Source organism: Lagenorhynchus albirostris, chromosome 18, assembly GCF_949774975.1.
Source record: "Lagenorhynchus albirostris chromosome 18, mLagAlb1.1, whole genome shotgun sequence".
In the NCBI taxonomy this organism is placed as follows: domain Eukaryota; kingdom Metazoa; phylum Chordata; class Mammalia; order Artiodactyla; family Delphinidae; genus Lagenorhynchus; species Lagenorhynchus albirostris.
In genome coordinates this window covers 462,870-478,535 of record NC_083112.1, presented here as the reverse complement: position 1 = coordinate 478,535, position 15,666 = coordinate 462,870, and the positions used below count along the sequence as shown (strand labels likewise).

Below are 15,666 nucleotides of genomic sequence, written 5' to 3'. Positions count from 1 at the left end.
CCATTTAAAAGAAAGAAAAAAAATTTTTTTAATGTGGGGCTTTAGGTACAGTGCCTACAGTTCTTTGGAACTGGCAAAATTGAATATTGTAAAAGAAGTGAATCAACAATTCTGAAGGTATTACGCTCCTAACCAAATATTTTCTGAATATCTTTCACCTGCCAAGCACTATGTTAAACGCAGGTGATACACCTATCACTTCAAGGTGCTTACAAGGTATCTGGGAAAATTATACATAGAAATGTCCCTATCTTTACTGCAACTAACAATAAGATTGATGACGCTGGATTTCGGTTATTTATCCCCCACCGTACAGGAGAATCTTTTTTTTTTTTTTTTTTTTTTTTTGCGGTACGCGGGCCTCTCAGTGTTGTGGCCTCTCCCGTTGCGGAGCACAGGCTCCGGACGCGCAGGCTCAACGGCCATGGCTCACGGCCCCGGCCGCCCCGCGGCATGTGGGATCTTCCCGGGCCGGGGCACGAACCCGTGTCCCCTGCATCGGCAGGCGGACTCTCAACCACTGCGCCACCAGGGAAGCTCCAGGAGAATCTTTAATGTCAGCAACTGTGTATGCTACAACTCATCTCTATATCCTCAGGACCTAACACAGCACCTACCCATGCAGTAGTTGAAAACAAAAAAAGTCTGCTGAATGAATGGACAAAAAAAATTAATATAAGGTAGCGTATGACAAATGGGAAATAACAGACAATAAAAAGAACACAGGGGGACTTCCCTGGTGGAGCAGTGGTTGAGAGTCCGCCTGCCGATGCAGGGCACACGGGTTCGTGCCCCGGTCCGGGAAGATCCCACATGCCGCGGAGCGGCCGGGCCCGTGAGCCATGGCCGCTGAGCCTGCGCGTCCGGAGCCTGTGCTCCGCAACGGGAGAGGCCACAGCAGTGAGAGGCCCGCGTACCGCAAAAAAATAAAATAAATAAAAAATAAAAAGAACACAATATACAGAACGACCACCGTGTAGGGCCTTTGGTCATCTTACACCTATTTACTAAAACAGATTATTTTCCCATTGCCCATCCTCCCACCCTCTCACCTTCCCCCAGCCTCCAGCCCACAATTCATTCACTCAATCTGATATACACAAAGCAAGCACGGCATGCTAGGCACTAGATTAAAGTGTCAGCGATAACAAATTAATAAAAAGCATAGTCTACCAAAGGAGCCTACAATCTAGCAGGAGACAAACATGTAAAGAACGATAAGCGTGAAGGGCATAAATGGGGAAGCACCACACTCTGCGGGGACCAGGGTGAAACACGGCTTTCACACAGGCACTGGGCGGGAAGCGCCGGGCAGGGCGCGGCGAGGAATTCAAGGCTCCTGCGAGGCTGCTGGCACACGCCGCACAGGGAGAGCGGGCGACGATGCTCTGGCTCTCAGACCCGAGACGCCGTCCCCCGGGGATGGGGATGGGGATGGCGCGGACGGGGCCTAAGAAGGAAGCCTCCTCTCAATGTCCCCGCGCCGTGGACATCCGTCTACACCGCCTCCAGCGCCTCCTGAGCGGGCAGCACCACTCCGGCCGCGCCGATCGCCGCGCGTGAGCCTCCCCCCGGCCCGGGCCCCGCATGTACCCCATCGATCTTCATGTCCAGGATTTTCTCCACCTCGAACACATCCTCGCCGTCATCCTCACTGTCCACGACGGCCTCCGCTCCTTTCGCGGCCGCGTCCTTCTCTTTGCCCACCGCTCCTCCTCCCTCTCCTTCGACTCCGGGCGACTTGCCACTGCCGTCGGCACCCGAACCAGGAACTGCAGCCGTGCTCGCCCCCTCCGCCTCCGCCGCAGCCATAACGGAGCTCTGCCAGCCGCGGGGAGAGCGGTTGCGACGCGCGCCCCGCGCTCGGCCCCGAACCCCCGCCAGCAGGATGCCGCTGACTAGAAACCGCCAATGGCGGGCTCGGGACCCCAGAGCGACGCGCGCGCACAACAATCACGTCAGGCGGGCGCGCCGGAGCCCCGCACCACCCACAGGAAGCGGGTGGGCTGGCCGAGGTGGGGATGCCCCGAGCGGAAGGAAGAGCAGGCCGATGGAGGCGCTAGGAGAGGCCGCGGTGTAGCGCCGGTGGGCGGGGCTTGAGGAGCGTGGGCGGGGTGTGGGCTGAGGGGAAGGGACCGCGGAGCGGAGGCTGCACTGTAGCGCTGGTGGGCGGGGATTGCGGGACTTGGGCGAGAAGTGGGCGGGGCGAGAGGGTCAGCGCGCGGGTCAGGGTCGTGGCGGGTTCTCTTCGTGCCGCCCGCTGCCCAGAGCAGGTGACCCTCATTTGGGTGATTTTGATTCGATTAACGCCTGTGCAGGATCCAATCAAACACAGCTCATAGTGCTGTTATATTTTAGGGAGTGCTGTTTAAAGATAAGGAAAACATTTATTTTCCAATTTCTAGTAGGGTTTTGTTTTGTTTTTTTAATTCCCACAGAGAAAAATCAGAGGAGGTGATAAAAGTAATTTGTACACGTTATGAATGATTGACAAAAATAGTCACCCCTCAAAATGAATTGTCGCCCAGAGTTGCTAGGTGAAATATTTCTCAGTTTGAATTGCAAATAAGCAAATAAAGTCTGTAGCAGCAAGCTTTTTATTTAACAGTGAACTTTGTCGACTGAAAATAAATGCACAAGGTGAGAGTTGCGAGTTGGGTTTTATTTGGGGCAAAATGCAAAATGTCCCCTATGTCCAGGGGACAGCGCCTCAGCAGCTCAGGGCCTGGGTGACCGGCCAGCAGACGAGCGGTCAAGCACGCGCTGCTGCTGGCCACGAGGAGCGGACGCCCCGTTAATGATTTTGTGCCTTTCTAGATGTGAGGGGAGGCGAGAACCGGGCTTCTAAAACCTTCTCCAGCTTTTCCCAGAGCACAGAGCGCCTCACTCCTGATCTCCGCCCTGAGCTCCTCTCAGGGGGCCTTGAAGGTCCGCAGCTGTGGTGGCTAATGACCTCATCCTCCAGTGAGAATTTTCACCTGGCAACTTAATTGACAAAATTAACTCTTTTAAATGGGCTCCCTGAGTTCATTTAAGACTATGATCTGGCAGGCGCCTTTTGAGAGCAGCGCCAGATGTTTGAGTTGGCTCACAGAAGGCATCCTAGGCATTAGGAACACAGCGATCGCTACACCATAGCCTGCCCGCCAGGCACTCTCATCTCTAAGGGAAGACACAGCAATTCTAATGCTTCCATATTTTTTTTAAATAAGTTTAAAAAATATTATAAAGCACCATTAGTTGATGGGGGAAAGCTGATTGTTTCACAAGAATTCCAGCTAACAAGTATAGAAGAAAAAATTGAGAACCACAATATTTCATAAAATGATTCAGACAACAGAATCGTTAGCTGAAAGACTGAAGAGAAACTGGATTCCAAAGTATCTGTCCACAGGTGAGTGTTGGCTGTAGGCCACAATGGAAACCCGCTGATCAATGTTAGCATTATTACAGTAGAACAACCAGCCTTCATGGCTCATGTTGACAGAAATGCTGATCCTTAATCTACTCAGGACTTTAGATCTAATTTCCAGTTTACAAGAAATATGGGGAAAGAGAAATGGAAAGAGACATGTCCAGAATGTGGGACATCCTGTAGGAGAGCCAACCCGTTTCCTCAGCAGCAAAAGAGGGAAGAAAAGGCTGTTCTAAGCGTCCAAAAACTTGACAAAGCATTTTAAGTCTTGAGGGAGTTAATTACACTATTTACTCTGCTTTTATGTATTTTTGAAATTAAGTATATATGTTCATTGTAAAATTTTTTCAATTAATTCAAAAATGTATAAGATAGAAATAAAGTTCCTGTTCCTCAAAGGTAACTAGTTTGGAATATGACATGACGGATTTTTATCTCATACATATATAAACACCCATTTATACAACTTTTTTTTTTTTTTTGTGGGCCTCTCACTGTTGTGGCCTCTCCCGTTGCGGAGCACAGGCTCCGGACACGCAGGCTCAGCGGCCATGGCTCACGGGCCCAGCCGCTCCGCGACACGTGGGATCCTCCCGGACCGGGGCACGAACCCGTGTCCCCCGCATCGGCAGGCAAACCCCAAACCACTGCGCCACCAGGGAAGCCCTTATACAACTTTTGAAATGAGCTCTATTGCACATGCTCTGCCACTGCACTGTGTATGTATGCACATATAATACATGCATGTGTTGGTGTGTCCATATTTCTGTAAGATGAATTTCTAGAAGTAGAATTCCTACTAGCGGAATTTATATGTCAAAGAGGGTAGTGATTTAATTTTTTCTTCCAGTTTTATTGAGATATAATTGACATACAGCACTGTGTAAGTTTTAGATGTACAGCATAATGGTATGACTTACATACACGATGAAATGATGACCACGGTAAGTCTAGTGAACATCCATCATCTCAAATAGACACAAAATAAAAGAAAAATATTTTTCCTGTGAAGAGAACTCTTGGGATTTAGTCTCCGAACAACCCTTATATGTAACATACAGCAGCGCTCATTCTATTCGTCATGCTGCACATCACGGCCCTAATACTTACTTGTCGTATGACTGGAAGTTTGCACCTTTGGACCACCTTTGCGCACTCTCCCCTTCCACCACCCCCATCTCTGGTAACCACAGGTCTGATCTCTTTTTCCATGAGTTTGCTTGTTTCTTTTGGAAGCATAATTGACCTACAACACTATATTAGTTCCTGGTGCATAACATAGTAATTCGATATTTCTATACATTATGAAATGACCACCACATTGTGATTTAAATTTTGATAAACATTGCAAAATTTTGTTTTACTAGTATACGTCTCCAGTAACAATGTAAGGAGGTACCCAGTTTGTCTTCTGTAATTACGTCAAGCAAACAATCAGGGCAGGCCAGGGCCAAGACCTGACTGATTTGGCCAGTAAAGATATAACAAGCCTGTTTCAGATTTAGATGGTTTATACATATATAAACAGCAAAAGGCAGAGTAGTCAAAGATGCTAGCTCCCCTTGGCCTTGGGCCCACGGCCCCGAATGGAGCCGGACGTCTGCAGTGTGAGTAGTGGCACAGGTCCTGAGCTTCTTGCCTCATCGGGGAGGAAGGTGGGAGGAGGCCTTTAGGCAGCTCCTCACAAGCCTCCCATTCCCTCGGGCACCAGCAGGCTCACAGGGTCCCTCATCAGGGTGTTGGGAGCCACTGGAGAGGCAGGCGGGCAGGCCCCGCAGCAGGAAGGAAACCCTGCACCTGTGTGCGTGAGGGGTGATGGGCAGGACGGGTGGGAGGACAGCCAAGACTGTATGTCAGTCTTGGCGCAGTGGTTGAGAATCTGCCTGCCGATGCAGGGGACACGGGTTCGAGCCCTGGTCCGGGAAGATCCCACATGCCACGGAGCAACTAGGCCCATGAGCCATGGCCGCTGAGCCTGCGCGTCCGGAGCCTGTGCTCCGCAACAAGAGAGGCCGCAATAGTGGGAGGCCGGCACACCGCGATGAAGAGTGGCCCCCGCTTGCCGCACCTGGAGAAAGCCCTCGCACAGAAACGAAGACACAACACAGCCAAAAATAAATAAATAAATAAATAAATATTAAAAAAAAAAAGACTGTATGTCAAAGACACCGGGGTTCTACGTAAAGACAGAGCGGAAATGGACTGGAAGGCATCGTGTGGAGTAGGCTGGACAGAGACCTCACTCCCTTCACAAGAAAAACTCCAGATGGATCAGAGGCCTAAACAAACAATGCAAAACTATAAAACTTCTAGAACATAACATAGGAGAAAATCTAGATGGCCTTCGTTTGGTGATGAGATTTTTAGATGCAACACCAAAAGCAAGATCCACCGAAGAATTGCTCGAGACACCTAGTGTCTCTAAACGATAAGAAAGGTGTCCAGGGACTTCCCTGGCAGGCCAGTGGTTAGGACTCCGTGCTTTCACTGCCGGGCCGGTGGGATCCCTGGTCAGGGACCTGCGATGCCACAAGCTGCGTGGTGCAGCCAAAAAGAAAAAAGAAAAACAGCTGCGCAGGGATCTGCAGCTGAGGGTCCATACCAGGGAGCGTGCACACCAAGTGCCAGGGGGGCCCGGGTTCAACACCCGGCCCAGAAACAGGCTTGTTTCCTCCCAGCTTGCTCAGCCTGGCTGCACCGGCTCCCTGCCAGCCTCCTGAGAGAGAAGGAAATAAGCCTCCAGCACCACCCCGATGCGTCTCTCATCACCTTAAAGTATTCAAACACAAAAAGTCTGTAATACTGGAATTTAAAATTTTTTTATTAAAAAAACTTTTTTTTGGCTGTGCTGCTCAGCTTGTGGGATCTTAGCTCCCCAACCAGGGGTGGAACCTAGGTCCCCGGCACTAAAAGCTCGGAGTCCTAACAACTGGACTGCCAGGGAATTCCCTGGAATTTTAATTTTATAATTGCTGGTTCGTTCATTAAAACAATAGACTGCTTCCACTTATTTTAAAGTGATTGCTACACTGAATAAAATCATAATTAGATTTCATTATAGGTATCTATTAGTATCTGATTATTGTATACATGGAAGCATGAAAAAAGTTTAAAAGACAAGTTCATGTGCTTCAGCCTTGACTGTACTTAAGAAGCCTGTGAAGAGGGGAAGTGGTGTATCCGGGTTGGGGCCCCAGCAGCTGTTTGGTGGCAGAGTCCTAGTCTTTCCCCAGCTCGAGCCGTTGGCAGATAGATGGATACTGCCCTTCAGTTCTTCTCAGCCATTCACTTGCTTTCTTTATTTTCTCAAAATCCCAGGGAATATTCCTAGATTAAAAACATTTTTCAATCAACTTCAGAATATAATTATATATGAAATGTAATGTGGTACCAAATCCAGCACATTATATCAGACAAAATCTGTCAAAAATTATGATACTTAGTAAAAGCAGTTCTCTCTGACTTTTTTCTTTTCCTTTCTGACATTTTATGAAAGTTCTTCCAGAGGCCTGACATGGTGCTTTGAACTTATTCAAAACATTTGAAATATAGTAACCTCCTCACTGCCCGGCTTCCACATGCTTCCCAGACGTTCTTGTTGCCTCCAGGACAACTCAAGCTTCTTTTTTTTTTTTCCTAATATCTTTATTAGAGTATAATTGCTTTACAATGGTGTGTTAGTTTCTGCTGTATAACAAAGTGAATCAGCCATATGTATACATATATCCCCATATCTCCTCCCTCTTGAGCCTCCCTCCCACCCTCCCTATCCCACCCCTCTAGGTGGTCACAAAGCACCAAGCTGATCTCCCTGTGCCATGCGGCTGCTTCCCACTAGCTATCCATTTTACATTTGGTAGTGTATATATGTCCATGCCACTCTCTCACTTTGTCACGTGTTACCCTTCCCCCTCCCCGTGTCCTCAAGTCCGTGCTCTGGTAGGTCTGTGTCTTTAGAGTCTGTCCTACAGAGTGAAGTAAGTCAGAAAGAGAAAAACAAATACCATACGCTAACACATATATATGGAATCTAAGAAAAAAAAAAAGGTCATGAAGAACCTAGGGGTAAGACGGGAATAACTCAAGCTGCTTCTCCCCTTCATATGTTGGTTTGCTGTCGCTCCCTTTCCACTCTGAGTACAGGCTCAACGCTACTTTACAAACTGCTTTCTACTGTCCCAGGAATTCTCAACTGGATTCTTTACCTGTAAAGTACCCGAGAGTCACCCAAGAAACTGGCATATATTTAATTTTAGCACACAAACCACGAACAACTTACTAGTAAAATGTGCATAACGTAAAAACTTCACATTTGTGTTCAGAAAATGGTGTCAAATATTCAAGTCTACTGAAGACTCAGAAAAATTCTGAGATTTTTCATTAATATTAATTAGCTACTTCCTCATTTGTTTTGTTATCTGCTAGAACCTGTTAGCAAACAAATGGTAACATATACTAAAGAATATGGGGGGAAACTGAAAATTTGGAGAATTCTCTCCATCTTTGATTTTTTTCCCCTGTGAACTGGGAAAGGGCCATCAGAGTAGTGTGGTGGTTAAGAGATGGGTTCAAATCCTGCCTCTGCAATTACACAATATTGCTTGTGTGACATTGTTTTTTGTTTTTTTGTTATTTTTGGCTGCCTGTCTTGTGGGATCTTAGTTCCCCGACCAGGGATTGAACCCGAGTCCTCGGCAGTGAAAGCCTGGAGTCCTAACCACTGGACCGGCAGGGAGTTCCCTGGGAGTAGAGAATTTAATCAGTTCTTGTGAGAGGGTACAAATAGACCTACTAGTTTATTTTAATTTCATCTGTAAGTATGTTATCTCTAAGGGATAAGAACTTTTTCCTAAGCATGAAATTTAAAGATAGTAATGAATAATTCTTTAATATCACAAAATATCCAGGTAATGTTTAAATTTCTGTAATTGTTGGTTTTTTTTTAATACAATGGGTTTTGTTCAAATCAGGATCCAAACAAAGGCTACATATTGCCTCATTTCAAATATCCTTTAAGTTATAGGTTTCACCCCTCCCCTCTTTTTTCTCTTTTTTTTTTTTTTTTGGCGCCTCCCGTTGCGGAGCACAGGCTCCGGATGCGCAGGCTCAGCGGCCACGGCTCACGGGCCCAGCTGCTCTGCGGCATGTGGGATCTTCCCGGACCGGGGCACAAACCCGCGTCCCCTGCATCGGCAGGCGGACTCTCAACCACTGCGCCACCAGGGAAGCCCCCTCTCTTTTTTCTCTTGCCATTTATTTCCTCGTATTCCAGACATTGCTGACTACGTCCCCATGGCATAATTTAACATATTCAATCTCAATTCCCTGATATCTGATCTTTATTATGTAAAATATTTTCATAGTTTCAAAATCAAAACCATAAAACAATGTACATTAGGAGAAACCTAACTTCCATCCTTGTCTCCTCCCCTTCCCCCTCTAGATAATATTTTATTAGTTTTCCCATTATCTTGCCTTTTGAAAAAACATAACCAAATTAAGTGCGTGTGTGCGTGTGTGCGTGTGTGCGTGTGCGTGTGTGCGTGTGCGTGTGTGCGTGTGTGCGTGTGTGTGTGTGTATACCATGCTTAACCACTTAACCACTGCGCCAGCAGGGAAGTCCCTCCAGATGGATCTTACGTTTCTTTTTTTCCTTCGTTCTTTTTTTTTTTTTTTTTTTGGCTGCGTTGTGTCTTACTTGCCACACATGGGATCTTTCCTTGTGGAGCGTAGGCTCAGTAGCTGTGACCAGCGGGCTCAGTTGCTCCGAGGCATGTGGGCTCTTAGTTCCCCGACAAGGATCGAACCCGCGTCCTCTGCATTGGAAGGCGGATTCTTAACCACGGTGCCACCAGGGAAGTCTCTCTTTTTACGTTTCTGCTTAGATATTTAACTAAGGATACAGATTTAATCATGTTTCCCCCCTGCTCCTTGTGACTTCAGTTTCAGCCACACTATTAAGTGTTATTCAAAGCAAACAGAGAATTAGAGCTATGTTTTGAATAGGTAATTCATGGTATCTGGGCACTTTAATTTCTGGACTATCCCTAGACTAGATACACACAGAAGAGTCAGGAAATAGAGAGTCCCCTATTCGCATGATACTATCTTCAAGAAGCAATTCATATCCATGCACTACACTTTAAAATATGTATAATAATTAATCTATGACTTAAATCACATACTTAATTATAATTTAAAGTGTTCAGTTTTCTCTGGAATTCAATAAGCTGGCTGATTTTAATGTAACAGATCCATGTACTATAGAAAAAAAAAGTAAAACACTTCACATTTGTGAGGCTGAAAAATGTGGAAACTAAAGATGGCGTGCTCTTACCAGGATAGGATTCCTACAAAGCTCTGTACAGGGGACCTGTGCAGCAAGGGCGTCACATTGCCAAGGTGGCTCAAAAACGCTGTGGTTTCACTCAGTCGGCCAACTCTAAATATCTGCAAGATGTTCACTGGACTCTTACTGTAAGAATTAGAAGAAAACCTTGAGATTACATAATTGAAAACAAAATAAAACATTGTTATTAGCAGAAAACCCAAAACAACCCAAATGTCTATTATTAGAGAACTGATTCAATGAATCACAATGCAACATTTGGAAATACTATGCAGCCATTAAAAAATCACACTCTTAAAAATAAATAAGGGGGGCTTCCCTGGTGGCGCAGTGGTTAAGAATCTGCTTGCCAATGCAGGGGACACGAGTTTGAGCCCTGGCCCAGGAACATCCCACATGCCACGGAGCAACTAAGCCCGTGCTCCACAACTACTGAGCCTGAGCTCTAGAGCCCACAAGCCATAACCACTAAGCCCATGTGCCACAACTACTGAAGCCTGCACGCCTGGAGCCCGCCCTCCACAACAAGAGAAGCTACTGCAATGTGAAGCCCGTGCACTGCAATGAAGAGTAGCCCCCGCTCACCGCAACTAGAGAAAGCCCACACGCAGCAACAAAGACCCAACACAGCCAAAAATAAATAAATAAATAAAAATTTTTTTAAAAAATTTAAAATAAATAAATAAGGGTATAAAGCAAAACTTGTAGCAAAAAATAAGTGTTAGAAGTAGGTTATAAGGACTTCCCTGGTGGCGTAGTGGTTAAGAATCCGCCTGCCAATGCAGGGGACGTGGGTTCGAGCCCTGGTCCAGGCCGATCCCACATGCCGCAGAACAACTAAGCCTGTGCGCCACAAGTACTGAGCCTGCGCTCTAGAGGCCGCGAGCCACAACTACTGAGCCCACATGCCACAACTACTGCACTCTGCATGCCTAGAGCCTGTGTTCCGCAACAAAGAGAAGCCATTGCAGTGAGAAGCCTGCACACCACAACGAAGAGTAGCCCCCGCTCGCCGCAACTGGAGAAAGCCCACGTGCAGCAACAAAGACCCAACGCAGCCAAAAAATTAATTAATTAATTAATTAAAGAAAAAGTACATTATAAAACATTAAGCAAAATATGATCCCATATTTTATCGAATATATAATATATAGAACATACTAACTGAATAAGTTCATTCATTCAACACTCATGCATTTATTTAACAAATACACCCCGTGCCTAGTACTCTACCAGCACTGGCAATAAGATAACATGGCCTCTGCCTCATGGAGCTTATGATGAGAGAGACAGAAGTCAAGGTGACAAACACCTGATCTTCTGTGCTGCTCAGCAAGCCAGCCAGGTTCAGAGAGACGGTGGCCAAGAAAGGCTTTGCTTTGGAGGTGACATTTATTGGACATGGCCAAATACGTGTGCTAAGATCTAACTGGTTGTTTGGGGAAAGTTAACTGGATGGGCAGGATGGAAGGAACATCAGGAAGGCTGCTGCTGCAGGGACGTGGTCTCTGCTCAAGGCAAGAAGCCAAGGGTAAACGGCTTTTGGAGGCAGAGCTGACAGAACGGGGATGTGCGGACGAGGGAGAGAGAATCGACGATGGCTCGGGGTGACTAAGATGGGGAGTGTGGGGACAGACCAGGGGGCTGCCGAGGGACCGGGCTTTGGGGGCTGGCTGGTTACCGGAATGTGCTGAGCAAATCGGCAGATGTTACTAACCACAACTTTTATTTCAGACAGTTGGCTTCCCAGCACCCTCTGGGTGCAGAGAAGCATCAGTGATCCAACTGGGAAAACGTTCTATACCAAAATGCTAACAGTGGTTATATTATCTCTGCGTTATTGCTGGGTGGTGAGATTTTGGGCGATCTTTAATTTTCTTCATGTTTTCACATACTTTCTAAGCTTTTAGAAAAGAACGTGAATTTTATAACTAGAAAACAATTAATATGAAAAAGCCATTATTCGTGAAATGAAATGGAGAGAATCTACTTTTTCACAGCAGCAGAATCTCTCCCTAGGGAGAGGCCCACTTTTGATGTATGAATTCTTTAATACCTGGGGATGGGGTGGTTTGAGATCGCCAAGGGCTTGCTGTAGTTACATTAGATGGTTGCTGCTCCCTCCAAGGCTTGAAAATGCAGCTGCTCCTTCCCTTTGACTCCCTGGAAAAAGCTGGTGACTCCCCTCCTGATTCTACTGTCCTCAGATACCTAGGGGAGGCTCAAAGCCAAATCAAGCTAAAACAGTCTTGAGAAAGAAGAACAGAGCTGGAGGGATCATGCTCCCTGACTTCAGACTATACTAGAAAGCTACAGTAATCAAGACAGTATGGTACTGGCACAGAAACGGACACATAGATCAATAGAACAGGACACAGAGCCCAGAAATAAACCCACACACTTTGGTCAATTAATCTATGACAAAGGAGGCAAGAATATACCATGGTAAAGGCCATATATGACAAACCCACAGCAAGCATCATACTCAATGGTAAAAAACTGAAAGCATTTCCACTAAGATCAGGAACAAGACAAGGATGTCCACTCTCACCACTCTTATTCAACATAGTTTTGGAAGTCCAAGACACAGCAATCAGAGAAGAAAGAGAAATAAAAGGAATATAAATTGGAAAAGAAGAAGTAAAACTGTCACTGTTTGTGGATAACATGATACTATACACAGAAAATCCTAAAGATGCCACCAGAAACTACTAGAACTAATCAATGAATTTGGGTCAGGTTGCAGGATATAAAATTAATGCACAGAAATCTCTGGCATTCCTATACAACAACAACGAAAAATCAGAAGGAGAAATTAAGGAAACACTCCCATTTACCATTGCAACAAAAAGAATAAAATACCTAGGAATACCTCTGCCTGAGGAGACAAAAGACTTGTACTTTGAAAACTACAAAACACTGATGAAAGAAATCAAAGATGACATAAACAGATGGAGAAATATACCATGTTCTTGGATTGGAAGAATCAATATTGTGAAAATGACTATACTACCCAAAGCAATCTACAGATTCAATGCAATCCCTATCAAACTACCAATGGCATTCTTCACAGAATTAGAACAAAAAATTTTACAATTTGTATGGAAACAAAAAAGACCCCAAATAGCCAAAGCAATCTTGAGAAAGAAAAACGGAGCTGGAGGAATCAGGCTCCCCGACTTCAAACTATACCACAAAGCTACAGTAATCAAGACAGTTAGGGTATTGGCACAAAAACAGAAATATAGATCAATGGAACAGGATAGAAAGCCCAGAGATAAACCCATGCACATATGGTCACCTTATCTTTGATAAAGGAGGCAAGAATATACAATGAAGAAAAAACAGCCTCTTCAATAAGTGGTGCTGGGCGCTTCCCTGGTGGCGCAGTGGTTGAGAGTCCGCCTGCCGATGCAGGGGACACGGGTGCGTGCCCCGGTCCGGGAAGATCCCACATGCTGCGGAGCGGCTTGGCCCGTGCGCCATGGCCGCCGAGCCTGAGCGTCTGGAGCCTGTGCTCCGCAACGGGAGAGGCCACAGCCGTGAGAGGCCCGCGTACCGCAAAAAAAAAAAAAAAAAAAAAGTACCAAGCTGTTTACTAGTGTCTAAACCATTTCGCATTCTCCTTAGCAGTGTATGAGAGTTCCAAATGCTCTGCATCTTTGCCAAAACTTGCTATTATCAGGATTTTTTTGTTTTCTTATTTTAGCCATTCTGATAGGAGCGTAATGGTATCTTATCGTGGTTTGGATTTACATTTCCCTAATTACTAATAATGTTGAGCATCTTTTCATGTGTTTATTTTTCATTCATATACCTTCTTTTGCAAGTTATGTGGTCAGATCTTTTGTCTATAATTTTATCTGGTTGTTTTTCTCTTTACTGATTTGTAGGAGTTATTTATATATTCTAAAAACAAATTTTATACCAGACACATATTTTGCAAATATTTCCTCCACAGCTAAGGCACGTAGCTCTGTTTTCTGGATAGTGTCTTTTATAAAGCAATTAAAAAAAAAAAAAAAGGAAATGAGGCATTGTTAGAGACAGGACACGGTCTAAACGAAAGTAGCCCCCTTGGCGAGGAGAAAGGCGGGGATGTGGCACGTCATGCGAACCAAGGTAATGGCAGGCCGGGAGGGGCTCCTGCATAGGCGAATGCCTCCGTCATCCCAGCCGTCCTGATGGGGTGTTTGTCGTCCCGAAATCCTGCCCCTGCCTTAACCTTGGAGAATGTGGAGGGCTTGCTCGGCATAACCCTCCTGCGCTAGCTGCAGGGCATACACCACGTCCAAGTCACTTCATTCAGGAAGGTAAAATTTAACATAATTTTGGGAGATTTCCACCAAAATGGTTTAACAAAGGAGAAGGGCCAGCTCAAAAAGCCTCTTATACAGAAAAGCTCTGTCCATCTGGTCAGGGAGGGTTACTCCCTTCGAGGAAACAGACTCACGGTCGCGCACGAGGTGAGTGAGGGAGGCCAGAAGGGACGGCTTCCTTTCCAATGAAGAAAAAACTCTAACACATCCTATCATGGTTTCCAACTTGATTTTTACTTACTTTTTACCCACACAACTAAATTCTCCACAAAATATGGTATACATTTTTAGGTAAAAGGTTAACAAAAGCCTTTCTCCTTCTTGGACACATTTGACCTTGGGTTAACTTTTTATATGTTTCCATGGAATCTGGATAAGAGTGGATGCCAGATGTAACATTAGGCAAAACTCCTTGGGTATCAGAGACCTCTCCTTAATAACCTGTCCCGGGACTGGAGGTCAGTGAGTGAATGCAGACAGCGGGCGGCAAGCCCGAGCCCTGGGCCCAGGGCCCTGCATAACTGCCCTTCCCTGGGCTGCATCACAGGAGGTCTGGGCCCCTGGATAGATGTGAATCTCCTTCCTCAAACCAGAGCTGACACCTCGAGTGGGGCAAAGTGAGGAGCTCCCAGAGCCTGAGGGAACTGCTCTGTGGACGCTGCTGAGGAGCCCTGTGCCCTCCGGAAGTCTGAGTGTCTGGACAGAAGACACTCTGACATGGGCTGCAGATTTTACTGGAACTTTAGGTATCGGCTCTGGGTTTGTTTTTGTTCCATTATTGTTTTAGGTTGGAACCATGCCCTTGACCTGACACAGACCTAGCGGAGGTCGTGGCCTCTATGCAGCCCTCCTTGCTGTCCATGGGCCCAGGGCACTTCGCGTACATTTCAGGATCAGTTGAGTCATGGGGGATGGGATCACGATGTGTTGTCCCTCCCAGGTGGCAGTTTCCGAGGGGCGGGGTATGAAGTCTTTTCATCTTTGGGCCTGGCCTCTAGTTGGCTGCTTGCTACACAGCAGGTGCTTAGTGAAGTGTGTGAAGGGATCTCTGTGAGGTGTGGACATTAGGAAAGTTTCCATAAGTGACTCAGAACAGGAGCAGGAACCTGCACCCCAGGGAGTGTTTTCCTTTGCTGAGAAATTAGCTATGAGCAAGGTGGATAAACACATAGGAGTCAACATGAAGACTGTACCTCGATGCCGTCGGCTGGGAGGAAGTGTGCGGATATAAGAAAGCTGTGGTCCCCGGGGTCCTTGGGGCTCTGGGGGCACCTCAGCTCCACCATGGCCGTCTCCTTACCTCCCTCTGTCCCTACCTGGAAAACAGGTTGTTCTTTCATAAGCTGCATTCATTAAATAACAAACCATACACGCCATTTTAAAATGTTGATTATAAAACTGATACATGTTCATTTGCAGATATAATTTAGAAAATATAGAAAGTAAATAGAAAAAATAAAAATCATCTGAAGTCCTACTACAGATATATAATCACTAGTAATATTTTGTTATATTTCCTTCCAGTATTTTTGCTATAGATACACCTGTATATGTTTAAACTGTACCACTTTTCATATTTTCTT

The 15,666-nt window shown here is 45.9% G+C and overlaps 1 protein-coding gene across 7 annotated transcripts in view; it reads right to left on the bottom strand.

Moving 5' to 3' along the window:
• MPHOSPH8 (M-phase phosphoprotein 8) overlaps positions 1 to 1,948 on the bottom strand; it is a 48,909-nt gene extending 46,961 nt beyond the window's left edge. For all 7 annotated transcript variants that reach the window (XR_009536688.1, XR_009536689.1, XM_060128855.1 and 4 more), the window contains exon 1: positions 1,594 to 1,948. Coding sequence is in view for 5 of the 7 variants with exons in the window: in XM_060128855.1 (XP_059984838.1) it covers positions 1,594 to 1,812 (219 nt within the window). In the remaining 2 variants the exon portion in view is untranslated. The remainder of the gene's footprint in view (positions 1 to 1,593) is intronic.
• Between the last annotated feature and the right edge of the window lie 13,718 nt (positions 1,949 to 15,666).